Source organism: Crinia signifera, chromosome 2 (genome assembly GCF_055691185.1).
Source record: "Crinia signifera chromosome 2, ASM5569118v1, whole genome shotgun sequence".
In the NCBI taxonomy this organism is placed as follows: domain Eukaryota; kingdom Metazoa; phylum Chordata; class Amphibia; order Anura; family Myobatrachidae; genus Crinia; species Crinia signifera.
Genome location: NC_139218.1, coordinates 130,898,308 through 130,925,494, shown reverse-complemented (window position 1 = coordinate 130,925,494; position 27,187 = coordinate 130,898,308). Strand labels below are relative to the sequence as shown.

General features: G+C 45.6%; 1 protein-coding gene across 1 annotated transcript; it reads right to left on the bottom strand.

Annotated features, from left to right (window-relative positions):
- Positions 1-5,581: 5,581 nt before the first annotated feature.
- Positions 5,582-11,967, bottom strand: LOC146060038 (syncytin-1-like). Its single transcript, XM_083172829.1, has 2 exons — positions 11,832-11,967; positions 5,582-8,139 (listed from the first exon to the last, which is right to left on the bottom strand). Exon 2 carries the CDS (start codon positions 7,776-7,778, stop codon positions 5,844-5,846), a length of 1,935 nt encoding a protein of 644 aa, XP_083028955.1. The 5' UTR covers positions 7,779-8,139; positions 11,832-11,967; the 3' UTR covers positions 5,582-5,843.
- Positions 11,968-27,187: the final 15,220 nt, after the last annotated feature.

Genomic DNA, 27,187 nt, shown 5'->3' with positions numbered 1-27,187 from the left:
GAAAAATTTAACAGATTTCATCCAACAATAAACCTGACAATGAATTACTCATATACCGAGATAAACTTCCTTGACACCACTATAACAATTCAAAACAACGCAATACAGACAACCCTATACCGAAAACCCATGGATCGGCCTTCATACCTCAGATGGGACAGCTTCCACCCGAAACACATAAAAAAATCCATTGTCTACAGCCAGGCCATCAGATATCATCGCATCTGCTCCAGCCCAGCAGATAGAGATGTCCACTTAAAACAACTTAAAGGGACCTTTTTAAATCAGGGATATCATCCCACATCAATCAACGATCAGATTATCAGAGCCATCAGGATACCCAGAAATCAACTTCTCCAATATAAAGAAAGAGAAAGAAACAACCGTGTACCCCTGGTAGTCACCTACAACCCACAGCTTGAGGTGCTAAGAAAAACTGCAAAAAAACTACATCACATCATACACAAAGATGACCGCCTGAAAACAATATTCCCAGACCCTCCACTACTATGTTACCGACAACCTGCAAACCTGAAAAATATTATAATCCGAAGTTCACTGCCATCCATTACACAAAGAGGAACCTATCCCTGCAATGTAAGGAGCTGCAAAACCTGTGCCCATATCCTCACTACAGACAGTGTACGGATCCCCAACACACAACAGGACTATAAGATCCCAGGGACATTCACATGTTCTACTACCAATGTAGTGTACCTGATTCTGTGCACCAAATGTCCTATTGGGGGTCTGTATGTTGGAGAAACAGGACAAAAACTTAAGGCAAGGATGAGGTCCCATCGCCACACAATAAAAGAAAAAAAGACACACTTTCCTGTGGCCAAACATTTCTGCAGCCCAGGACACAATCAGGATCATATGAAAGTGATTATACTAAAAGGAAATTTCAAATCACAAAGAGACAGGAGGGTCTGGGAATACAAATTAATGACAACGTTTGACACCCTTAACACAGGACTGAATCTATCCGAGGGATTTATGGCCCACTACAACATCTGAGGAGACTGGCCCAGAGAGAGTGAGGGCATCGGAGCTCTAACTCTGGTCTGTCATCAACTTAGAGACAATAAAACTTTCACACTACTTATCTACAAACCAATTAAGGACTCAATTTACAAGCTCATTCTGTTATTTTGCTTTGTTTTGATCTTAAGAATGTCCATCTATCACATCTTGTTCCTACTCTGCTGTGTATATATATGTGGTTCTTCACACACCTTGTTATACCATGCCTGAGGAAGAGACCTAAGAAGTCTCGAAAGCTTGCATTTTAACAACATTTATTTTTGTTAGCCATTAAAAGGTATCATATTTGCTAGATTGCTATTTTGTTTTTCTCACTGAGGAACAATAAAACTTTTCTTTACCAGACATTAATGACAAGAATCTCAGCCCAACAACCAATACTATTGACCCCCATAGGATGAAAACAGCCTAATATATATTGACAGTAAGTGTACCCTAATATGTATATAAACTTATTGGTCTGTGGAATGCTTTTTTTTTCACCTCATTCAGCACTTTTACAAAGAGAAGGTCTAGTTGGCAGTGCCTTAGATAAGGAGTCCAGTAGAGACACCAAGGGAGTGTCATACAAAGAACTGCATCATAATAGGCATAAAAGATGTTCTCGTACCCAGAATACCCATCGCAGAGGAGCCTGAAGAATCTCTTGGTAAATGCCATGAATGCAGAGGGATGAATGCACTTACTAAGGAGACTTAAAAATAGCCATGCCCTCAATGAGGGGAATCAACTGTTGTATTAGGAGCTGCAGGATTCCGGAATCTGCTAATAGACTGAATACATTGGGGTTGCTGGGGTAACTGGTGCCACAATCCATTATTTGGGAATTAACAATGTGGTGGTGTCCAATTCAGAGAAGAACCCCACCACTAAAGACGATATCATGGCCATCTGATGTTGGGCACATTGATCACTACAGCCACTGAGAATGGCTGACTTCATTGCGAGGTGGAGCATAAGTCCTACATTGCTGCACCTTGTAGAAGCAAAAAATGGCTAATGGCTGAAGTATAAGCAGGGGAATGGCTTCTCATGGGAAACACTCTCTCTTCTATGGCAGTCTGGATAGGCAGTCTGAGGGGGAGAAATACCTCCCCTAGGACTGCCTGTCTATCTGTGATTAGAAGGGAGTCCCTAGTTAAAATATGCTACTGATAATAAAGAAGATTATAAAATTAAGCAGAGTAAACAGTACAGCTGAGAAGGATAAGCTACCAACCAATCAAACTCCTGTCATTTTTCAAGCACAGCCTGTAACATGACAGTTAGAAGATGATTGGCTGGTAATTGAGGGGTAGATTTATTAAGCTCCTTGAAGTGATAAAGTGTCTGGTTGTTATCACCAGCCAATCAGCTCCTGTTATACCAGGGGTCTGAGTCAGTGAGACAAAGACCTCTGGTGGGGGTTTAGATCAGTATAGGAACCGGGCAGGCTGTAGGAGACCCTTGTGCATATGAGCACGACAGTGCACCCAGAGAAGAGCAGATGATGTGATAAAAATATAACAGGTTTATTGAAGACGGATGGTACAAACAGTATGCTGGAATGATGGAATGAGTAAGGCAGTCTCTATACAGATAACGCAATACTACTTGCACTGATGATGAACCGATGGTGAAAACATCGGATGAATATTGTAGTGGAGATGAGCTTTGGAATCCAGATGGAATGGATGGAGACAGCTGGAGATGATAACCGGAGTATCGGTCAGGATCGATGGTGGAACATTGGAGCTAGGCTGGAGCTGGTAAGTAAGTATGCGGCAGGTGGAATCACAGGTGATGTCACAGGGGAGCCTGGATGGCACAGGACTGGAAACCCGGCTTGGACACAAAAGATGGTGAACCCGATATCACAGGCGATGGTGAACCTGGATGGACACAGGCGATGGTGAGCCCGGACCGTTCAGCAACCTGGAGCACCTGGATGGAACACTGCAGCAGGAAAGTAAACCAGCAGACAACACGTTCATTGCAGGATGACAAATGAAGCACTAGCAATGAGATGACAGCTCCCAGGATACTTATACCCATGGCTTGGCCTGGATTGGCCGGGCAGGTAACCTGGGAGATCAACTCATTGCCGGATTGGAGGAACCAGACATGTGACTGACAACATCATGGCAGCCACCATGTCTGGCTAAGGCGGGAAAGTGTGTTTGTGAACACTATGCTTGTGGCCGGGAGCAATGGCGTCGGACACGGGATTCGCTGAGCAAAGGATACTGTTACTGCGGGTGAGGAGAGCGGTGCACCGTGCAGCCGCAGACTCAGCAGCACTGGGAGGACTGCCGGATGACTGACACGGAGGCGAACTCCGCTCAGGACGCCGGCTGTATCAGAACTTGAGCCTGCGCGGGCACTTAGCGGGTAAGATTACTTGCTTTAACACACGGATCGTGACAGCACCCCCCCCTTTAGGGGTGGCCCCAGGACACCTCTTAGGCTTGCGTGGAAACTTGGCGTCTTGGAGCGTGGACATCTACAGCATTGGTCCAGGATCGTTCCTCATGGCCGTAACCCTTCCAATCGATCAGATATTGTAATTGACCATATCGGATGCGAGAGTCCAAGATTTTACTGACCTCATATTCTGTTCCACGTTGAGTACAGACTTTAGGTGCCTTGGGGAGCTTGGGATGAAATTGATTCAGAATCAGCGGTTTCAATAACGATATGTGAAATGTGGCTTGCACTTTCAAATATGGAGGCAATTTGAGCTTGTAGGCCACAGGGTTAACGACTCGCTCAACAGGGAATGGACCAATATAACGGGGAGCAAACTTCATTAATGGCACTCTCAATATTAGGTTCTTGGTGGATAACCAGACACGATCTCCTGGTCGGAGGGCTGGTACAGCTCTGAGTTTCCTGTCGGCAATTTTTTGTACCTTTTTGAAGCTTTCAGAAGAGATGAACGAATGAGCTTCCAGGTTTTGCTGAACTGCCGGATGGTCGCATCAACAGCTGGCACTGAAGACACCGGTTGCAGACTGAAATAAGGAACTCGAGGATGGAACCTGTAATTGGCAAAGACAGGAGTGACATTTGAAGAAGAGTGATATTGGTTATTATGGCAGAACTCTGCCCATGGAAGAAGTAGAGCCCAGTCGTTTTGAGAAGAAGATACATATGTGCGCAGGAAAGCCTCAAGGTCTTGATTCACCCTCTCCGTTTGGCCATTTGTTTGGGGGTGATAAGCCGTGGAGAACTTGAGATTTACTTGCAGTAGTGCGCACAGGCTTCGCCAGAATTTGGCCACGAATTGGGCTCCTCTGTCGGAAATTATTTCAAGTGGTAGTCCATGAAGCTTGAATATCTCCTTTATAAAGAGTTGGGACAGCTTGGAAGCTGAAGGAAGACCAGTGAGAGAAACAAAGTGGGCCATCTTGGTGAACCGATCAACAATCACCCAGATGGTGTTGAATTTGTCAGACTCTGAAAGATCAGTTACAAAGTCCATTGAAAGATGCGTCCAAGGACGATGTGGCACTGACAATGGCATTAATTGCCCAGGAGGAGACTGATGACTGATCTTGTGCTGGGCACACTTAGCACAAGAAGACACAAAGTCCTGTACATCCTGTTTGAGGGACGGCCACCAGTAGGACCTGGTGATAAACTTGTACGTTTTCTGAATGCCTGCATGACCAGCAAATTTGGATGAATGCGCCCAGTTAAGCAGCTTCTTTCTTAAGGACGGTTTTACAAAACTTTTCCCAGCAGGGGGAGTGAGATTTGTTACTCTTGTTGCGGAGAAAGACACTGGATCGATTATAAAATGTTGATTCGTGGACTTCGACTCACCATCTTGCTCCCATGACCGAGAAAGGGCATCAGCTTTCCGATTTTGTGTCCCAGGACAGAATGACAGCTTGAAACGAAATATGGAAAAGAAAAGCGCCCATCTGGCTTGACGAGGATTCAAACATTGAGCAGACTTAGGAGGTTATTCTGATCGGAGCGGCCAAACGTGCGTACTCTCGCCATTACCGCACGCTAGCCGTACGCGGCCGTTAGGGTTAAGTCCACCCACAAATAAGCCGCTTACGTACGGGCAGAAATACCGTAGAAGGGGAGTGGCGTACAAATGAGCGTACGGCAACGTACGCGGACGGGCCAGCCCTTGCACTCCGACAACAGGCGTACAACTGAGCGTACGGCGCCGTTTACGGACGTCTTTCGTCCGTCTTCCCAACGACGTCTTGCGGATATCTGAGCGTACGCCAGCTTGCACGGACGGGTCCTGTTAGGAGGTGATACTTTAACCTACCTCCTGAGGTGGACTCTAACCTACCTCTGGATAGGGAGTTGGACTTTAACCAATCTCCCTTTTATCCTTTCTTCCTCAATTTGGTGGCCCCCCTTAGAGCTCCGTGAGTGTTAACCCTGTATATGCTGATCAGAAAAGAAGACCATCATGTATGCAAGGTACAACACTGGTTTATTGTTTACACATACAGCATATTTATACAGTATAGCATGCATGGGCTCGACAAGAGATGATTGGATGATACAGGGGTGTAGCAGGGAGGAGTTCCAGTTACTGTCTAGGGGATATATGTTATTATCATACAAGGACATGGGAGAACAGACAGTTTTTGTAGAAAACATATGAAATACATTATACAGGAAATAACCTTGAGCAACGCAGCCTTGAGCAGCAGCAGACTGACACAAAGCAGAATAGAAACTTGTAATTTTCCACTCACTATAAGGCATTTGAGACAAGATGGAGAACAGCATACAAAATGGTGCATAAATCCTTTCAATCCCCTCTTAGAATCATAATTCATTTAAATTATTTGATTCTCACGTGTGCTTTTCCTTTTAATACGCTGTTCCCTCACATATGTAGCATAGTCATCGGGTGTAGGGGTTTCAGAGGAAAGATCAATATACATAATAGCAACAGGTGTTGTGGTACCTATATATTTGGAAACTATTCTCCTGCCTAGTGGAAAAATACAGTAAGCAACGATTATGATGAACAGAAGTACAGTAAGTGTAATGATACCTAGTTGAGTTAAGGCATGTTTCCAGTTGCTCATCCAGCCGAACCAAGCAGCCCAGGGGTCAGTGACACCTGAGTTTTCCTTGAGCTCTCGGGATAAGTCTTCTAATTTTTTAATGGCTAGTGTGACTTTGCCATTGGGACCTGTATTGTCAGGAATGAAGGTGCAACATCCTGCAACTGTGTTTATGTATACACATGTACCACCTTTCTCGGCCAAGATCATATCCAGGGCCATGCGATTCTGGAATGTCATCTGTGATGTGGCCTCCAGTTGTTCTGCAATACCTTTCAAGGCATCCTTTGTATCATTAACAAATCTCTGTTGATTATAATACATATAGTTTATCCATGCAACATTCTTATTGATTGTAACCTGGGGCAGCAGAGATTCAAAGCCAGCAGCTACTTCATCTCGGGCCTTGAACTCGTCTGGGACACCCCGGGGTACACCAATAGTATCAATGTATACGTGTGGGTCAAAGCTTTCCAGTGGGGTACTTCTCTTTTGTCTAGGGTGTGGGTCAGGTAGGGGTGAAGGTGTTTCAATGGCTGTTGGCAAAATATGGATAGGCATAATGATTTTTGAGAGAGCACATTCGCCTCTCCATACACTGTCAAGCTTTGCTCTAATTTTCATGTCCCCACAAATGAAATAAATGTCACCAAGGGATTTCTTCATGATGGGTAAGGTTACATACCTGCGGATGGCACAGTAACCATCCGGGAATGTTTTCAAATCTACCCCCTTAGTGACATTAGAACAGTAACAAGTATAGTTGCCTGGATATATGGTGATTGTGTTACCTGGATTGGTGTTTTTTCCTAAGATGGGGTAGTTCTTCTTCCATAACTCACATTCATTATCTTTAGTTTTATTGCCAGTGTATAAGGTAAAAAAACATTCATCCTCTGATTCTGGTATGTTAAGGGGGACGGTACCAAGGTGGGGTCTAGACTTAGCACATACATAACAGTCAGTTCGGTTAGTATGTCGTGCATTGTATTTCATCCATTCTAACCAAAGATTCACATCAGCTAAACCTGTCTCTATGGACATGGTGTCTTCATATGTGGGATTACTGATAGCAACCATATCTTTAAAGGTACTTATGTGTGGTTTGAATGGGGATAATGGCTGGGGCCTGGCGGGGGATGGTGGCTTACGGAGGGAAAGGTATTCCTGATTGTTAAACATATCTTTGAGATAGAATTGTTGTCTATCACTGGCATATCCACCTCCCCACCATACCCCTAGAACATACATTCCAGCATCACTGGGGCTGGGATTTTCAATATTTATAGTGCAATAATAGTCATATCTACCGTCATCCTTAGTGATAGTCATCCTAGAAAGTAATGGCTTACCATACTTGTCCTTTCGATCAATAGCCAAGGTGGGTTTGTATGCCCAGTCGATACCTGAATTCCACCCCACTGCTCCCCAATAATTGCAGTTATTTCCCCAATAATAATCATCTGTGACACAAATATATACATTTTTAGTCTGGCTGAGAGCTGATTTGGATGGCATGGACCACATGTTACTAGGTATGACCGTATCATAGTTTATTCGGTAAGTGGCCACGCGAGTGGTAGATGAATTGTACCAAAGGGTAAGCACATCATCCTGACTGGTAATATCCACTTCTGCGGTACAGAAATTATAAAGAACAAGAGCGAGTAAAGTCAGCAGAGCTAAGATAGGGGGAATCATTTCCTTCAAGGGTCCTCTCGGCCTCAGTAGGAATTCCGTTTTCCTCGATGTCTGGATCCCCTACCGGCAATTCTTCTCCTCGTAGGAGGTCAGAGTTATTAACTCCCGTTAGTACCTCACTGGTCCGGTCTGTGTCAATCTCAGGATCGGTGTCGACCTCTGTGTCGAAAGTAGTTGGAGTAGGGATTTTCTTCACTCTGGATGCGTGGATCCACGTTGGGTTGTCATCGGTGAGCACAGCAGTTCTTGTCACAGCGACCACCTCTGTCTCAGGACCGTAGGAGAAATCACCTGGATTCTTGTTGCGTGGAAGGACTTTAACCACAACTTTGTCTCCGACTTGGAATGGATGTGTAGGTTTCTGTGGATGACAAGGATTTTTAAGTACAACTTCATGTTCAATTTCGTCTAGTCTGTGTATTAAAGTCCTTACATATTCTTCTCTGATTACTTCTAAATCTCCTGCTTGTGTGACTAGTGGTTTCCTTGCCCAGGGGGTGGGGAAGGGGCGTATATGGTATATGGGTAAAATCAATCTGCAGGTGAGTAAACGGAGTGGTGGGGTATTCAAGATGTTGGTGTTTTGCTTTATTGGGATTGTTAGGGTTGTTTCTAAGACACACAATACATCTACTAACATATTGGGTGACAAGTTCTTTTGCATTTGTGATGTAAAAATCATTGGTGAGGAGCAGTGTTGTCGTGACTTTGCTGTGGTGACCTACTCCGTGATAGTGTGCTATGAACAGTGAGGCACTTGTTTGGGGGATACAGGGTTTCCCCTCTTTGCGGATTAATCCAGTCCGTGGATTCTTCTGCAGAATTGGGTATGTCCAATCTGATAAATCAGAGTTAGAGGCAGTTGCCTGTAATTCTGTAAGTAAGTATGTGTCTTCTAGTGACGGTGGTGACATTATGGTAAGTGTGAGGTTGTATGTGGATGTGGCAGCAGCTTGTTTTGCAGCAGTGTCAGCGAGGGCATTGCCCCGTGAGATATCATCTTTTCCACCAGTATGTGCTTTGCAATGGAGAATGGCAATGTGTGAGGGCAATGTGATTGCGTGCAATAAGTCAGCAATAAGTTGGGCATGTGAGATGCCTTTTCCATCAGCGCCTGTGAAACCTCGGCGCTGCCAAATCATGCTGTGGTCGTGAACAACGCCATAAGCAAATTTGGAGTCTGTGTAAATGTTGACAGGTTTTCCTGTGTACAAGTGACAAGCTCTGGTGAGAGCGATTAGCTCAGCAGCCTGTGCTGATTGCAGAGGAACTGCTTTTGCTTCAAGGACAGTTTGAGGAAGTTTAACTACTGCGTAGCCTGTCTGGTATGTTTTGTCATTTGGTCGACTGCAGGAGCCGTCGACAAAAATTATGTCGGCGTCGGGTATGGGTACAGCCGACATGTCACTTCTGGGTGAAGTTTCTGAGTCGATTGTCAGAGAACAGTCATGTGGGGGAGGTGCTTCGTCATCAGGTCCTTTTAAGCCTAAAAGGGCATTAAGTATGGGCGCGGGGCCTGAGGATGCGTTTGCATACTTAATGGTGAGTGAGGGGCTTCCTAGCAACAGGACCTCATCTCCACTAAGACGCTGGGCTGACATGTTGTGTGTGTAGCCCTTTAAGTAATGCTACAACATTATGTGTGGTATGGAGAACAGTGGGTGAGCCTAGGGTGAGTGTGGTTGCCATCTCAGCTATCATTGCACAGGCCGCCAGTGCCTGAAGACAGGCAGGCATACCTTGGACCGACACCGGCATCACTTTGGAAAAGAATGCCACTGGGCGCAGCTTACCTCCATGTTCTTGTGTCAGCACACCCGCCATGGTTTTACATTTTGTCCCTTGCATATAAATGAAATGGTTGTACATAGTTTCGGAGGGTCAATGCCGGACTTTTTATCAACATACATTTAAGGCTTTCATATATGCATTTAACATTTCTTGTGACCATTGTATCTGTTTAGGTTTGTCATTAAGTGTGGCTTGTCTCAAAATGTTATCATAGTAGGAACAGTCAGAAATCCACTGTCTGCAATAATAGTGTTTGGGCGGACCAGACCCAGTACAGACTGTATGCGTTGTGGGCTGACTTTCCTCTCTCCCTTTTTCAAGACAAAACCTAAATAATCAACATTCTTTTTGCACCATTGCATTTTTGCTTTTTGACACTTTGTGCCCACATTCACAGAGCCAGTTTAACAGTGATATACCATCCTCTCGGCATGCCTCCTTTGTTGAACTACAGATAAGCAGATCATCTGCATACTGTAGCAGGACTGAACCATAGGGGGGGTGCCAGGGGGTTAATATGGCTTGGAGCACGATGCTGTACACAACAGGGGAGTCAATATACTCCTGTGGCAGTCTGCATCATGTTAAATGCTGGCCTCAAAAGAAAATGCAAATGACAGTTGTGTCTGGGTGTCCACAGATATGCTAAAAAATACATTTTTTCAAATCGGTTACTGAGAAGTAGGCGGCATCTACAGGGATGGCTGAGATGAGTGAGTTTATATCAGGTACAGTGGGTGCAATGGGAACAATTAATTGGTTTATTGCTCTGAGGTCCTGTTGACCATGTCTGAGGATTTACAGTGTCTAATTCTGTGTTTGGGTCAGAACTGTCAGTCATGAGCAAGTGGGGTGATGAAACATCGATTTCCTTTCCTATGTTATGGCCCTTTAAGGTCTGTCCCTGCCAGTCAATCTGAAATCTGGGGTTGTCTCTAGGTCTGGGTTGGCTGGGCTGCATATTCCTTACAAGTTTCATTGGGTAAGGGTGGTGGATAGGAAATTATTTTATTTTTACTAATTTTTGAACCCATGTTTAGTTTATGTCCTTTTATGTTTGTGTGAGAACTTTCTCCACCTTTTAATTTGTTCCTGATGTTCAGGGTTTTGACTAAAGTCAAGGAAATAGAGTAGTTGACTACCTTCAGGTAACTTGTGGATCTGGTCTAAAGTTTCAGGACAGATAATAGGATATGTGAAAAGGTTAATTGGTATATCTGTTAAGAAAAATGGGTATGTCTGATCAATGTATTTTTCAATAAGTCCTGTATCCAAATGACAACCCAATATAATAACGGATTCTAAAACGGTGCCATTAGATGATGTCTTTGTTGTGAGTTTAAATCTTGTGGGTTCTCTAATGACAGATGTCAATTTGGGCCAATAATCGTCTCTGTCGGGGTTATGGTACCAGAGGACGATACTACATTTACAATTTAAACAAGTACCTATATATGGATGTCTGGGGTGTGACATAGACGTAGATGAAGTATGAGAGCGTGAAAAATTCTTAGTATCCAGACCAGGGGCGCCGTTTCAGTAAGGCAGGAGTGTACCTACAGCAGCAGACTGAAAGGGTTGGTCTTTATCTGAATACTGTGTGAATTATGTATTCACTTTATACATCTCATAAAAATTAATGTTTATGATTGGTTAGTTATAACCACAGACTGTCTACGTGACAGTGGATAGAGTCAAGTGGTTTTATCCTGAAAACTGCATATGAAGCCTCACGTTGCGTTACCCCAAAGAGAGGGGAGCATATAGTCCGCAAGTCTGTTGGCATACAGTAATCAATGAGACAAGAGAGAGAAAGAGTTAGTGTGCGTCAACTTACCAACCGCACAAGATGTACAAGTTAAATACATATATCGCATGTATGTTCACTTACCAACCACACAAGGATATTACACGTAATACAACTTATACTGTAAAAAAGGGATAGTAAGAAATGGCCATATAGAAAAAAGGGCGATCAAATTGAGGTGACTAATGAGCGGACCCCTTAGGTCACTCTTTATATATTACCAGATCACTGATCTGCGTGTGCACACTATAAAACAACCAGCTGAAACTTTACTACTTTTGAAGTAAAGGTCTATACGGATTCAGGATTCGATATGTCCGTGATCCGAGAACAGGCAACAGACCACGTATGGGTGTCAACAGTTCAACGGGAACGAAGATCGAAATCCCGGGCCGGGCCCCCAGCTGTTAGGAGTGGTTACTTTAACCTACCTCCTGAGGTGGACTCTAACCTACCTCTGGATAGGGAGTTGGACTTTAACCAATCTCCCTTTTATCCTTTCTTCCTCAATTTGGTGGCCCCCCTTAGAGCTCCGTGAGTGTTAACCCTGTATATGCTGATCAGAAAAGAAGACCATCATGTATGCAAGGTACAACACTGGTTTATTGTTTACACATACAGCATATTTATACAGTATAGCATGCATGGGCTCGACAAGAGATGATTGGATGATACAGGGGTGTAGCAGGGAGGAGTTCCAGTTACTGTCTAGGGGATATATGTTATTATCATACAAGGACATGGGAGAACAGACAGTTTTTGTAGAAAACATATGAAATACATTATACAGGAAATAACCTTGAGCAACGCAGCCTTGAGCAGCAGCAGACTGACACAAAGCAGAATAGAAACTTGTAATTTTCCACTCACTATAAGGCATTTGAGACAAGATGGAGAACAGCATACAAAATGGTGCATAAATCCTTTCAGGTCCCTATTGTTTTCAATGGAAAACTCAGCTTATGTCACCGCTCGTGAGAGTGAGCGTACGTCCGTGCACGCTGGCATACCCTTCACATATATGGACCTGCAAATCTTGCCTCTCAACTACTAATCTGACAATTGATTAATTAATCTATTTGTTATTCAATTATTGTTTTCTATTAACTCAATTGTCTACCTTAATAAAGACCTAATAAAACTACATTTGAACCCACATTACATGTATATTTGTTATGTTCTAATGTGGCATTTTAATCACTATCTATGTGTCCCCATATTGCTGTTACTTTTAAATCAAGTTATGTTGGTGTTTCTGTATATGTACTAAATTATGTCCGTAATTAGTTTGTCCAAAATGTGTAACATGTATACCTACCCTGATGTTATGTGTGATGTTTTAATCGAACAACATTAAACATTCATGCATTTTCACTATGTGTTATTTTACTCAAAAACACACACATTCACACATCAATCATTACCCCTCACCTCAAATGACAAGTATAACTTACAGTACACATCTGTATGTACCTACCCTTACACGCCCTCTAACATATTTATTATTAAAAACACAGGCAATTTCGAACTGTAATCAAACTTTTATTTTATACAAAAATAAAAAGGGGGGGGGATAAATAAAAAATTAAATGCGTGCCTCCAGAAGGCCAAAAAGGAGCTGGAGGTACACGAGGGTCAGCATGATCTCCCGTATTAGGGCTGCCACCTCCTCCTGCTGCTGTTCAGTGTCTGTAATGAAGGGATAAAACAAAAAATTAATATATAACATACACAAATGTTTGTTGTATTTGTACATAATAAAAAGTTCTGAGTTATGTGTGAAGGGCACATACATTTAGAAACTACATTGAAGATGGGTCTGCTGTAAACACAGTACTAAAAAATAATATGTTAACACACACATACTGTACATAGTAAATAACATTAATTCAATTACTCCTTCATCAATGAATGTATGCTGTATCCCAATTGTTACTTTGGTTTTGGGGGACTGTCCTCTAACCTCACAATTAGCCTGTGCTATTTAAGGGTTATGACATTGTTGTGGCTTAAGCACTCCTTAGTATTTTAAATTTAGGACATTGCTGTACAAATTATAGGCCTACAGCTATGTTTGTAAAGCATGCATCCGCATGGCCTCACACACTATTACCAAAACAATCTCTACATTTAAGTTGCACCAGTGGCAGATTAAGCCTTTGGGGGGCCCGGGGTACTTTAGAGCGGGGGGCCCCCTTGCACTTGTCATTACTGGCCGCACACTGCATGGGCGAATATTATACTGTCAAAACATAGAGTAAAGGCAGAATAAACTTGGTCAATGGTTACCTGCAGGGGATATATATATATATATATATATATATATATATATATATATATATATATATATATAGACAGGGGGTTGGCGGCACTCGGAATAATAATAGACCCCATATATATATATATACACACACCACATGAAAAGCCTGTGTTTGTCCCTCTGCCCCTTACTCTGGAGGAGACCTCACAGTCCTAGTGCTGCCTCTGATTAAAAACCCTCCTATGACTAAGCTGCTGCTGCTGTTCTCCATGGACCTGAGAAGCATGTAATGAGCTCCACCAATCAGAGCTCAGCACAAACTTCTCAGCCTCTGTCCTCTGGTGCAAAGTGTCATGGGACTTAGTCAACTCCCAGAAATGCACTGCACACTTGTGTAATCAGTGTGCCTTGGCTCCCGATGCTCAGCACCATAAATCATTGTCACATTGGCAGATAGGTGAAGCTGCAGCACTACCCCACCCATGCACAAAACATTTAGCTAAAAAAAAAAAAACATAACTTAAACATTTTATTTTTAAAAAATACATGACAACCACAGGGGGCCCCTAGCTAGAGGGGGGCCCAGGGGCACTGACCCCTTGCGCCTCCATTATAATCCGGCCCTGTGTTGCACATCATGCTGGGAACTGGAGTTACCCAACACCTGGAGCCACATAACTACCACACCACTAATGTCGGATATCTCATTGGATGTACTGTTATGTCAATTATTCAAGGGGTGAGGCATGGCCACACTCAAAAAAACCACCAAGGGGAGCCTTGTTCCTGGAGAAGGACAGGACACACCTCATGGTCGGCCTGCAGTGATATGTTGCAACTAATGTTGATGTTGGATACACATATGTGGTTGTTGTGATTGTTTATGTGTAGAAATGTGTAGGTCAACATTAGACACATTATTTACTTACGGCTACTTGAGCCATCCTGGTTGCCGCTGGTTGGCTGTGCAGTGGTTGGGGGGGTCAGGAGCAAGGTGGATGGTCCTGGAGTTTGGCCCGAGGTAGTGGGTGTGAGTGGGGAGTGGAGAGGTTTGGGGGTGGGTGGTGGAGAGGTGTAGGGGGGTAGGAAATGGGGTGGGGAGGGGGGGGTGGGGGTTGTGGAGGTGGTGGGGGTTGTGGAGGGGGTGGGGGTTGTGGAGGTGGTGGGGGTTGTGGAGGGGGTGGGGGTTGTGGAGGGGGAAGGGGATGGGGAAATGGTGTGGGTCCAAACTGCACCCATTGTCTCCAGTGTTGGGGAGGGGGTATGGGTTGGGGAGGGGGTTGTGGAGGGGGTGGGGGTTGTGGAGGGGGTGGGGGTTGTGGAGGGGGAAGGGGATGGGGAAATGGTGTGGGTCCAAACTGCACCCAGTGTCTCCTCTTCTTCCTCCTCCTCTTCTTCCTCCTCCTCTTCTTCCTCCTCCTCCTCTTCCTCCTCCTCTTTCTTCTCCTCCTCCTCCTCCTCTTCCTCCTCCTCTTCTTCCTCCTCCTCCTCTTCCTCCTCCTCTTTCTTCTCCTCCTCCTCCTCCTCTTCCTCCTCCTCTTCTTCCTCCTCCTCCTCTTCCTCCTCCAGGGCTGCCTGGTCCCGGGCTGCCTGGTCCCGGGTTGCCTGCTCCCGGGCTTCCATACGTGCCCTTGCCCGTGCTGAAATGTTCATGTTGATGGCATAGAAATCGAAGATTGGGTTTCATAAAAAAGGGGGAAAGAAAAATTCACATTAGTCATGCTCATAACCTTCAAAATTATCATTGCTGTGATATTTCAGACATTTATCATGCAAACTATTTGATATCCTACACCCAAAAACTGATCAACTACTTAAACCCCCCCCTATACACCCCCTATACACCCATATACCCCCATATACCCCCATATACACCCATATACACCCCCATACACCCATATACACCCATATACACCCCCATACACCCATATACACCCATATACACCCATATACACCCCATATACACCCCCATACACCCATATACACCCATATACACCCCCATATACACCCCCATACACCCATATACACCCATATACACCCCCATATACACCCCCATATACACCCCCATACACCCATATACACCCATATACACCCCCATATACACCCCCATATACACCCCCATACACCCATATACACCCATATACACCCATATACACCCCCATATACACCCCATATACCCCCCATATACCCCCCATATACACCCCATATACCCCCCATATACACCCCCATACACCCCCATACTCAGGAACATATTTATAAAAAGTACACAAAACATTGCTAAAAAACGCTGACATACTAGTAATCAAAACTTACATCGGGCAATATGGCGGCGAAGGCTGCTGAGAAGAACCGGCTGCCGCCGGCGCAGGTCTGACCAGCGCCGCTCAACCTGCCCCAGGCTTCTGCGGACGCCGGTCGTAGAGAAGATCAGGCGGCGGGCAGCAGTATACGCCCGCCGCTTGTCGGCATTACTGACATATGGGCCCCTGGGCCCCAGGTGACGGTCCATCACTTCCACCAGGGCCAAAAGCTCTGAGGTGGAAAAGGGCCTAGCTCGAGGACAAGTCATATTGGCAATGGCGCAGTTATTAATTGCAGGTACATATATCACTTTTGGTGCTTGCTGATTGGTCGAAAAAATTGTTTGTTTGGTATTAACTTTATTAATCCCTCTTACATTAACAAACTGGATGCGAATAGAAACTTACGCGGACCGTTCCGATATACACACACCACAACCAACAGCATGCATTCAATGAACAGAGAAGTACTGTATTTACAGTGTGCGGAAAATAATACACGCAACCCTCTACTTATAACTACGCTGCTTAAAGGGGGCACGATGCACCGATATGCATGGAGAGGAGTACTGTATATACAGTAGGCGGAAAATAATACACGCAACCCTCTACTTATAATTACGCTGCTTAAAGGGGGCACGATGCAACATGTTGCTGTATGACAATTTCATACACATTACATATGTAAGGAAAGCATTATAATGTGATGTTTTGAAATGTGACTCACAAAGCATACACGAACTCCAACAGATACCAGCTGACAACACTCGTCATTGGAATGACAGGTGCCCACATTTCACGATGTAGCACAATGCTCCACAACCTGTGTATGTGCATATACAGGTGTTTGATCAGGTGCGTTGAGACCTGCGTAATTTAAGCGGGAATTATCGCGGGAAATATCGGCGTAAATTTGCATCTATATTGCGTGGAAAAATATACGCCCCCTTGTTCATGGCGGGAAATTAACATATAAATATTCAGTCAGATGCAGGCCACAATTGCTGCAAACATGTCTGACTCTGACGATTCAGCAGCAGAGGACGCTCTGCAGAGAGCTACAGCACAATCCCTGCTTGATGCACTGAACAAGAGGGAACAGGAGCGGAGAAGGAGGGCCCAAGAGAGGAGTAGCCTGCAAGATCAAGCGGGCCCCTCAGTAACAGGCCCTGGTGAACCTCCACCAGCTCCACAAGGGCCAAGCAACCAGCCAGAACAAGAGGTTGCATCTCTCCAAACAGGTGTGACCCAGCAGGTGCATGGTGAGAGAACTGGGGCCACCAGAAAACGTGCTGCAACATCGAGGGTGAGGACTGAGCAGGATACCACCACCAGAAAGAGAAACCCTGCATTTGTAGAGGCCGAAATGCGAATTCTAGTGCCCAGGGCACGCGAATGGATTGAATTGGCAACCAGGAAGCCGGGTGCCAGTGCAAGGAGAAACCTTTGGGACAAGATCACAGAGGAAGTGAACCAGGTGGCACCAGTGGTCAGAACTTGGGACGCGGTGAAGAAAAGGTTAGTGTGTTTGTCAGGGCAATTTTTCAGCAGTCTCCAGCAGGAACTGAGGCCCTTATTCTAGTTCACTCTTTCTGGCCAAATATTTCTTAGATGGACCAAACCATGTGCACTGCAGGTGAGGCAGGTGTTACTTGTGCAGAGATAATCAGATTTGGGTGGGGTTTTACACCTGCCTCACCTGCAGTGCACATGGTTTTGTCCATCTAAGAAATATTTGGGCAGAAAGAGTGAACTAGAATAAGGGCCTCAGTTCCTGCTGGAGACTGCTGAAAAATTGCCCTGGTCTTTGTCCCCCTGATAATGTCATATGTGTGTACATATGTTACATGTATGTTTTGAGACTAATAGAAAGGTGTGTTTGTAGATAGTGCTACACTTCAATGTCACATGTAAACACAACCATGTCTAATAACCCACATTGATATATGAAACATGCACCATTGGTGTGATGTGAGGTTATGGGCACAGTTCTGCTCATGTGAAGTATGTGATGGGACAAGAGAAAGTGTGTTTTTGAAAGAGTTGTTGTAACATGTTCCATATGATGCTACTGAAACAAGAATGAGCAAACTGTGCACATGTAGCTGGTGAAAAACTACACATCCCAGTATGCCATTCCATAGTTAAATTACTCCATAATAACCACATTGTCAAGCTATGGTGAAATGTGTAGTTTCACACCAGGTGGAGGTGCCTAATTTGGCCATGGATGATGTCATTTCTGCATAGTGATGTATGTATGTGCATTTAGTGGCCTAATGAATGAGATGAGACACTGAAATGCCTCCTAATTGAGACATGAATGTGTGTGTGGGACACATATGGCAAAAAAACATAAGATCACCCACACTAGCAAATGTCACGTAGCTAGGGGTACCACATAGTCCCTTTAATTCCGGACACATATTAATTACACAGGTTCTGTGGCTGGCTGACTTCAAGACTCCACTTCACCTAATTTTAAACTGCCACAGAACCTGTTTAAGTAACATGTGTCCGGAATTAAAGGGACTAGGTGGTAACCCTACACGTAGCACAGTGGTGCACATATCTCATGGTGATATTTGTATTTTTAAACTTGTAGGTGGACTGACTTCAAAAGTGCACTGAAGAAGAAGATGACTGACCGGTACAACCACAGCATGTCCACCGGGAGAGGTCCTATGCCTGACCATTTGGAGTATACCCCCCTGGAGCTGGACTCCTGTGACGTGATTGATGTGGGGGAGATCAGGGGGATCTCCAATATGGACAGTGAGCTCCCGGCGGAGGTCTTTGCTGCTGATGGTAAGTCACAGTAATGCATTGTATTTAGAAAGATATTTTTTATTGCGTATGTGATGGTGACATTGTTTTCAATTCTTATCCTAGAAGAAGCAGAAACACAGTATGTACCGGCAGCATCTTCCTCTGCAGAGCCACAGGTGGAGCAAGTGGTCCAGCCTCCACCAACACGTCGCCCCCAGCCCCAGCCACAGGAAACATGGACTGAGAGCCTGTTGGTGACGCTGGACAGGATCGAGCAGCAAGGGGTGGATGCTGCGATCCGTCAGCAGCAGGTGGCGGATTTTCTGGCGGAGTGGAAGGCCACAAACCAGCTGCAGGTTGAGGCCTTGAACCGCATTAATGAAACTCTGGCGGCTGGCATTCTAAGCATTGGCCAACACCTCAGCCGCCAGAATGAACTTCTTGCGGAGCAGCTGTCCACCGCCAGGTCCCTAAGGGACAATCCCCCATCTGCTGCCCCACCCCAAGCTGCTCCTCAACCTTCCACCTCGGCTGACCCTCCTGTGTCGACTAGGGGAAGACGCCGAAAGCCAGCTGAGCCAAAGGCCCCTGTCCCCAAGGCCCCATCTAAAAGGGGCAAAAAAGGGCCCAAATGAGACCTGGTTCACTTCCTCTGTGGTTGGAGGCCAAAGGTTTAAATTGCACTGGACATCCGCTTCCTGAGTTGGCCATCGATCCATTTGCGTGCCATGGGCATGAAAGTTCGTATTTGGACCTCTACAAATGCAGGATATTTTTTTTTGGTGGTGTGTATCTTGCTTAGTATTCACCCTGGTTGTTGCAGTACGTATTCTGGTGTCCCCATTTCTTTCACCATTGCATTTGCTGGGTAACACATGTTTGGAGATATGCAACCTCTTGTTCTGGCTGTTTTATTATTTATGTGTCTATTTTATTTGTTTATTTGATTTCTCACATTAAAGTGTCAAGCTGTGATGCTGAACAGCAAATAAATTTATTTTACAAATTAAATCTAAATTGTGGTATGTGTCATTTCGGTACTTGTTTCCTAGAACGGCCACAATCGTGAGTGATCGTGGCTCTTAATTAAGGGACACGATCCTCACGATGTGGCCGATTTTTTACAATTTTTTCCCTTTGATTGACAGAAATCGGGTCAATCGGTCGGTCGCGACCAATTAAAATCGGCCGCGATGCGACCGACCGATTGACCCGATTTTTCCATAGACTTCAATGTTAAAAAATCTTTTAACATTGAAATCGGGAGGATCTTGTCGGTCTTGTGCCATTATAATGGCACAAGATGAGATGGACTTGATTAAGTCCATCTCACATAGGGAAAAATGATAAAAAAGGTGAAATGGGCCAATATGACCCATTTCACATTTTTTATGTGCCCGCCATGACCCCACGATAGACGTCAACCCGAAGCGTGGCGAGCGCAGCGAGCCCGCGAGGGGCGGCGGTGCGCGTCCTCCGACCTTTTCATTCCCCTACTATCCACTAGGGCGTGGAGTGAGAATAGAATAGTGTGGCGAGCGCAGCGAGCCACCGAGCCCGAAGCGTGGCGAGCGCAGCGAGCCCCGCTCGCCACACTATTCTATTCTCACTCCACGCCCTAGTGGATAGTAGGGGAATGAAAAGGTCGGAGGACGCGCACCGCCGCCCCTCGCGGGCTCGCTGCGCTCGCCACGCTTCGGGTTGACGTCTATCGTGGGGTCTAGCCCACTTAGTAACATTTGGGGGGGCAATTAAAAATAATCAGGTGAAAAAAAAAAAAAAATCGGGTGAAAAATCGGTCGGTCGGATCGGTCGCATCGCATGCGACCAAATCGCATGCGATGCGATCGATCCGATTTTTTATCTTACGACCACAACGATCTAAATCGTTGTGGCCGTGCTAGGAAACAAGTACCGTCATTTCTTGTGTGAAACAAATACTAGATTTATGTGTACTTACTGACCAGGGTATTTTTGAACATTTGTTGAAGTGTGGTCGAAGTTTCCCATGTGTAACCCTCTCCATGGCCATTCCCATGTTCCTATCCAACTTTTCCCTGCTAATTAGTTTGTGTCAGCACATGTGCAGAGCAACTTAATAGGTGAGAAAGCAGTTTGTGTGCAGGTGAGGTAGCTCCTACAGTAGTAGGTAAAAGCAGGTCCAGAACAATGCTTTCCTCATGGAGTGGGTGAGGCAGACAAACAAGGGTGAAAAGGTACATTTGTGTAGGAATGCATATGTGTCCTCCCTAAAAAAAGATGTGTGAATGGGCCAAACATGATAAATTAGCTTGTGAACAAACATGCATAACTTTTTAAATATATATGATTTGACAGTGTCATAAGCAGATGTAGGAATCCTTTGTTAGAGAGATGAGAGTGCAATAATGTGATTGGTGGCATCTTACATCCAGAGTGTAGTCAAATCCAAATCATAGCAGATGAGATAGTGGTACAGGTCATTATTTTGGGTACTATACAAAGATTGTGTGGAAAATAGTGGTCATGGGCTTAAAACATTGCTGAAACATCCTTTGTAGGTGTTAGATGTGGTTTATGTTATTGTATCCTAAATACAAAACCTATGTTAGTATTAGAGTGAACACGTTGACACATGTCGACTTGTGTAGATTGAGTGTGCTACTGCGTAAAGTCTATGAAAGCACGTAGTGAATGTGTCTAACTGTTTAGCAAATACCTACCTTAGCGTATAAAAAGATTCTTACCTTAAATTAAACAAACCTTTAAATGTGGAGAAGTATAAAAACATAAGCTTCCAATGTGTTTGCGTGCTGTGTGTGCTACTGCGTAAAGTCTATGAAAGCACGTAGTGAATGTGTCTAACTGTTTAGCAAATACCTACCTTAGCGTATAAAAAGATTCTTACCTTAAATTAAACAAACCTTTAAATGTGGAGAAGTATAAAAACATAAGCTTCCAATGTGTTTGCGTGCTGTGTGTGTGGTTTGCAGGTAGTGAAATCATGCTTTGGACTTAATAGACTGCAGCATTGCTTATTACATTCAGGTGTATGTGTTTGAGTAGTAATCAGCGTTAATTAGCCAACTCAGGCGCACGCTGGCATGCGGTATCTGTAGGGGTGGTTTGAGCTGGCGGTTGGCGGCCGCCTGTTTGGTGTCCGAAATGAACGGTGCCTTAGTCGATCGTGCGGTAGTAGCACCGCTCATTTTTGGTGCACACCCCCGTGTACGCCCATATTTACGCCCATTTTCCCTCATTATTTCGGCCGCTCCCATCAACACGCCCCTATGCCGCCCCATTACCCGTACGCTCGCGTACAGGTTTTTTCGCACGTTGAGACACCGGCCGTAAGCGTTGTGGAGTGTTCGCGCCGGCGCATTAGCGTATCTGCACATGCGCAGATCATGAAAAACCCCGGGACGTACGCGTACGGCCCGGCCGCTCCAACCAGAATAAGGCCCACAAAGTACAGAAGATTCTTATGATCTGTGATTATTGTGACTTCATGAACAGCACCTTCTAAAATATATCTGAATTTTCCTAATGCCAATTTTATAGCGAGAAGTTCTTGGTCACCAATGGCATAATTACACTCTGCAGGCATGAACTTACGTGAGAAGTACCCACAGGGGTGGAGACGTCCATCTGGTGCTTTCTGGGAGAGCACAGCCCCAACACCCACAGAAGAGGCATCGACCGCCAGGATAAACGGCAATGTGGTGTCAGGTTGTTTCAACACAGGAGCCGAAGTAAACTTCTGTTTCAGCAGATGAAAGGCTTGGATGGCTTCTGCCGGCCATTTTGCTGGATTGGCTCCTTTCCTTGTTAGAACGGTGATGGGTGCCACAATAGAAGAGAAATTACGAATGAACTTTCAGTAGTAATTGGCGAATCCTAGAAAGCGTTGAATACCTTTCAGAGAAGAAGGAATTGGCCAATCTTGGATAGCCTGCAATTTTCCTGGATCCATTTGAAGACCGGAACCGGAGACAATGTACCCCAGGAAGGGTATAGACTTCACCTCGAAGACACACTTCTCCAGTTTACAATAAAGATTATTAGCTCGCAGCCAGGACAGGACCTCTTTCACCCAATAACGATGTTCCTTGAGATTTTTGGCATATATTAAAATGTCATCGAGATACACGACCACATGTCGATAAAAAATGTCCTGAAAGATCTCGTTGACGTAGTGCTGGAATACGGCTGGGGCATTGCTGAGCCCGAAGGGCATGACGAGGTACTCATAGTGGCCGTCTCTGGTGTTAAATGCCGTCTTCCATTTGTCGCCCTCTCGTATGCGAATGAGGTTGTATGCACCTCTCAAGTCGAGCTTGGTAAAGGTGGTCGCACCACTGACACGATCAAACAACTCTGTAATGAGGGGTAGAGGATACCTGTTTTTCACGGTGATTTCGCTGAGACCACGATAATCACAAGGACGCAGACCTTCATCTTTCTTTTTAACGAAAAAGAATCCTGCACCAGCAGGGGAAGTTGAAGGGCGAATGAATCCCTTGGCAAGATTTTCCTTGATGTAATCAGCCATGGCTTGGGTCTCTGGAAGAGATAATGGATATGTCCTACCTCTAGGTGGCTCTTTACCGGGAATGAGCTATATTGGACAGTCCCACGGTCTGTGAGGAGGCAGAATATCGGCACCCGATTTGCTGAATACATCTGAAAAGCCTCTATACGAAAGAGGTGGAAGATCTGAAGACTCTGTTGAAGAATTGCGAGCTGGAAGTACCTTTTGGAGACAGGTACTAGAGCAGGAAGGATCCCAGGAAAGAATTTGAGAAGTCTTCCAGTCGATTCAGGGATTGTGAAGACGTAGCCAGGGCAGGCCCAGAACCAGTGGATGAGTTGCTCTGGGTAAGACAAGAAAAGACAAAAGTTATTTGTGCAGAACTCCCACTTTAACTGAAAGAGGTCGCTCTCCTGGAGACAGACGGAAGCGGTTAATCTCCATGGGCTCTTCCTTAGGATGCAACACTGGAGTAGCAGGTGGAGGACTTGGAGAAGCTTGCGTTTTAACAGGAGGAGTTTTACTGCATTCAGTAGCCCTTTCACGGAAGTGTAGGTCCACTTTAACACACAGGGAAACTAGATTATCTAGTTTGGACGGTAAGTCTCTGGTAGCAAGTTCATCTTTTATTCTGTCAGACAAACCATGCCAGAATGCTGCATACAAAGCCCCATCGCACCAGGAGAGCTCAGAGGCAAGGATCTGGAACTGGACCTGATACTGTCCAACGGAGCGGGATCCTTGTTTGAGGTGAAGAAGTTCAGTGGAGGCAGAAGTTGCATGCCCAGGCTCATCGACGATACACCGGAATGCGGCAACAAAGTTCTTGTAAGATGACAGAAGGGCATCAGATTTTTTCCCACAATGGTGAAGCCCAATTTAGCGCTGCTCTAGACAGGAGGGAGATGATGTAGGCGACTTTGACTCACTCTGTGGGAAAATTGTTCGGTTGCAACTCGTAGTGGATCTCACAGTGATTTAGAAAGCCCCTGCAGAACTTGGGGTTCCCATCAAACTTGGTGGGGACAGATAGGTGCAGACGAGGTGCGGCAGCAAATACAGGAGGATGGACTGGAACCTGCGGCACATTGACGGGCTCTGGGCCACTGAGAGTGGACTGTATCTTATCCAGCCAAGATGACAAGTCTTGTAGGCAATGGATCACTTGACCCTGTGCCGCTTTTTGCTGGTCCAAGTGGGCAGCCAGGTGTTGTACATGGCTGGGTGGCATTGCTTGGCCTGAGGCTGGATCCATCTGGCTAGTGCATACTGTCACACCAGGGGTCTGAGTCGGTGAGACAAAGACCATCTGGTGGGGGTCTAGATTGGTATTGGAACCGGGCAGGCTGTAGGAGACCCTTGTGCACGACAGTGCACCCAGAGAAGAGCAGACAATGTGATAAAAATATAACAGGTTTATTGAAGACGGATGGTACAAGCAGTATGCTGGAATGATGGAATGAGTAAGGCAGTCTCTATACAGATAACACAATACTACTTGCACTGATGATGAACCGATGGTGAAAACATCGGATGAATATTGTAGTAGAGATAAGCTGTGGAATCCAGATGGAATGGATGGAGACAGCTGGAGAATATAACCAGAGTATCGGTCAGGATCGATGGTGGAACATCGGAGCTAGGCTGGAGCTGGTAAGTAGGTATGCGGCAGGTGGAATCACAGGTGATGTCACAGGGGAGCCTGGATGGCACAGGACTGGAAACCCGGCTTGGACACAGACGATGGTGAACCCAATATCACAGGTGATGGTGAACATGGATGGACACAGGCAATGGTGAGCCCGGATTGACACAGGCAATGGTGAGCCCGGATGGACACAGGCGATGGTGAGCCCGGACCGTTCAGCAACCTGGAGCACCTGGATGGAACACTGCAGCAGGAAAGAATACCAGCAGACAACACTTGCCTTGCAGGATGACAAATGAAGCACTAGCAATGAGATGAGAGCTCCCAGGATACTTATACCCATGGCTTGGCCTGGATTGGCTGGGCAGGTAACCTGGCAGATCAACTCATTGCTGGATTGGAGGAACCAGACATGTGACTGACAACATCATGGCAGCCACCATGTCTGGCTAAGGCGGGAAAGTGTGTTTGTGAACACCATGCTTGTAGCCGGGAGCAATGGCGTCGGACACGGGATTCGCTGAGCAAAGGATACTGTTACTGCGGGTGAGGAGAGCGGTGCACCGCGCAGCCGCAGACTCAGCAGCACTGAGAGGACTGCCGGATGACTGACACGGAGGCACACTGCGCTCAGGATGCCGGCTGTATTGGAACTTGTAACGCAAGCTGAGCCTGCGCAGGCACTTAGCCGGTAAGATGACTTGATTTAACTCCCGGATCGTGACAGCTCCTATCTGTCATTTTTCAAACCAAGCCTGTAACTTCCCAGTTAGGAGCTGATTGGCCGGTGATAAAAACCAGACACTTTATCACTTCATCGAGCTTAATAAATCTACCCCTAAATCTCTACACATTTTCACTCTCTGAGGCTTAATACATATAACCCACAGTGTCAGTGGCAGTTGCATAGATCTAGAGTGGACATCGTAACTGTCCATATTTGCCACAGAAGTAATAATAATTTTCTATGACCTTTTAGTGTAATGATGTTTCTATATATTTTGATTTTTCTAAATAGTGCAATCACTTGAAATCCTAAATGTTTTCTTCAAAATATCAACTAAAATCCACTGTTTATAGTAGTAGGTGAAGCGCCTCAGTGATTTTTATATAAATAATGTGGTCACCAAATGGACCCTTATGAATGAAGAGTGCAGTGGATCAATTTATTATGTTAATTTGATTTATTTTTTAATCATTCTTTTTGTGATCACGGGGGAGATTCTCTAAGCAAGAAATGCGGTAAAAACCCCGTTATCGGGTTTTGACCGCATTTTGGGATGCTATAAGCATCCCCCACCGGGTTAACGGGTTAAAAATCAGGCGATGCCCCATAGAAGCCAATGGGCTTCTACTGCATCCCACCGCCGCCCCGCAACGACCCACCGCCGCCCCGCACGGCCCCCAGCCGCCCCGCATTGCCCCCTCACCTGTGTCCGGGCAGCACAGCGAAGTGCTGCCCGGACCTGTGACCTCCTCCCTGCACTGATCCTCTTTCGGGTGCAGGGAGGAGGAGAGCCCGGAGCAGCAGCAGCAGCACCGGGTGTGTGAGGGAGGGGGGAGCCGCCAGGACCTGCTGGGACCCGGCGACTCTCACCGCAAAGGACAGCTCTTAACGCAAGAGCTGTCCTTTGCTATAATTATCGCATATGTTAGAACATATGCGATAATTATAAATGCGATGGGCAGCGAAGGGGGGCGGAGATTCTTAGAGAATCTCCCCCCTCATCTTCCTGGACACTCCAGCTTTTTTGATCCATTTTGTGTCATCTATATTCTTAGATGTTTTACAGCAGACATGCTTTGTGACCAGGGGCAGATCCAGAAAAAAATTATTGTGGGACACGATAATAAATGTGCACAGAAGCTGCGCATCCTCCGAAAAAAGGGGGCTTGGTCTCAGTACAAGGGGTGGGGCCTCATTCACAGAATATGCCATCCATGTGAGCCACACTCCACCTTTCATCGCAGTGACAGTGACAGTATACCACACAGGGAGACAGTGAAACCTGCACTGGGTGACAGATATACACTCATTGACAGAATGGCAAACATGTGGGGTGACAGAGTGGCATATACACAGGGTGATAGGTGGTAGGTCATGCACTCAGGGTGATAAAAACAGGACAGCAGGACAGTGGGTCATGCACAGGGAGAAAATCACATTCTCCTTATCTCCCCCCCCCCCCCTTTGGCGTCCATCTCCCCCAATATCCCACCCTGCCACTCCCAGCAGCAGAAGTGAGCAAACTGTACCTATTCTGTGGAAGCTGCTGCTGACGACTGCATGGGGTAATTTTCTTTGCTGTGGTAGTGTGTCTGGG

Coding starts and splice junctions, on each gene's coding strand:
- LOC146060038 (XM_083172829.1), bottom strand. CDS start 7,778: ATGATTCCCCCTATCTTAGCTCTGCTGACTTTACTCGCTCTTGTTCTT.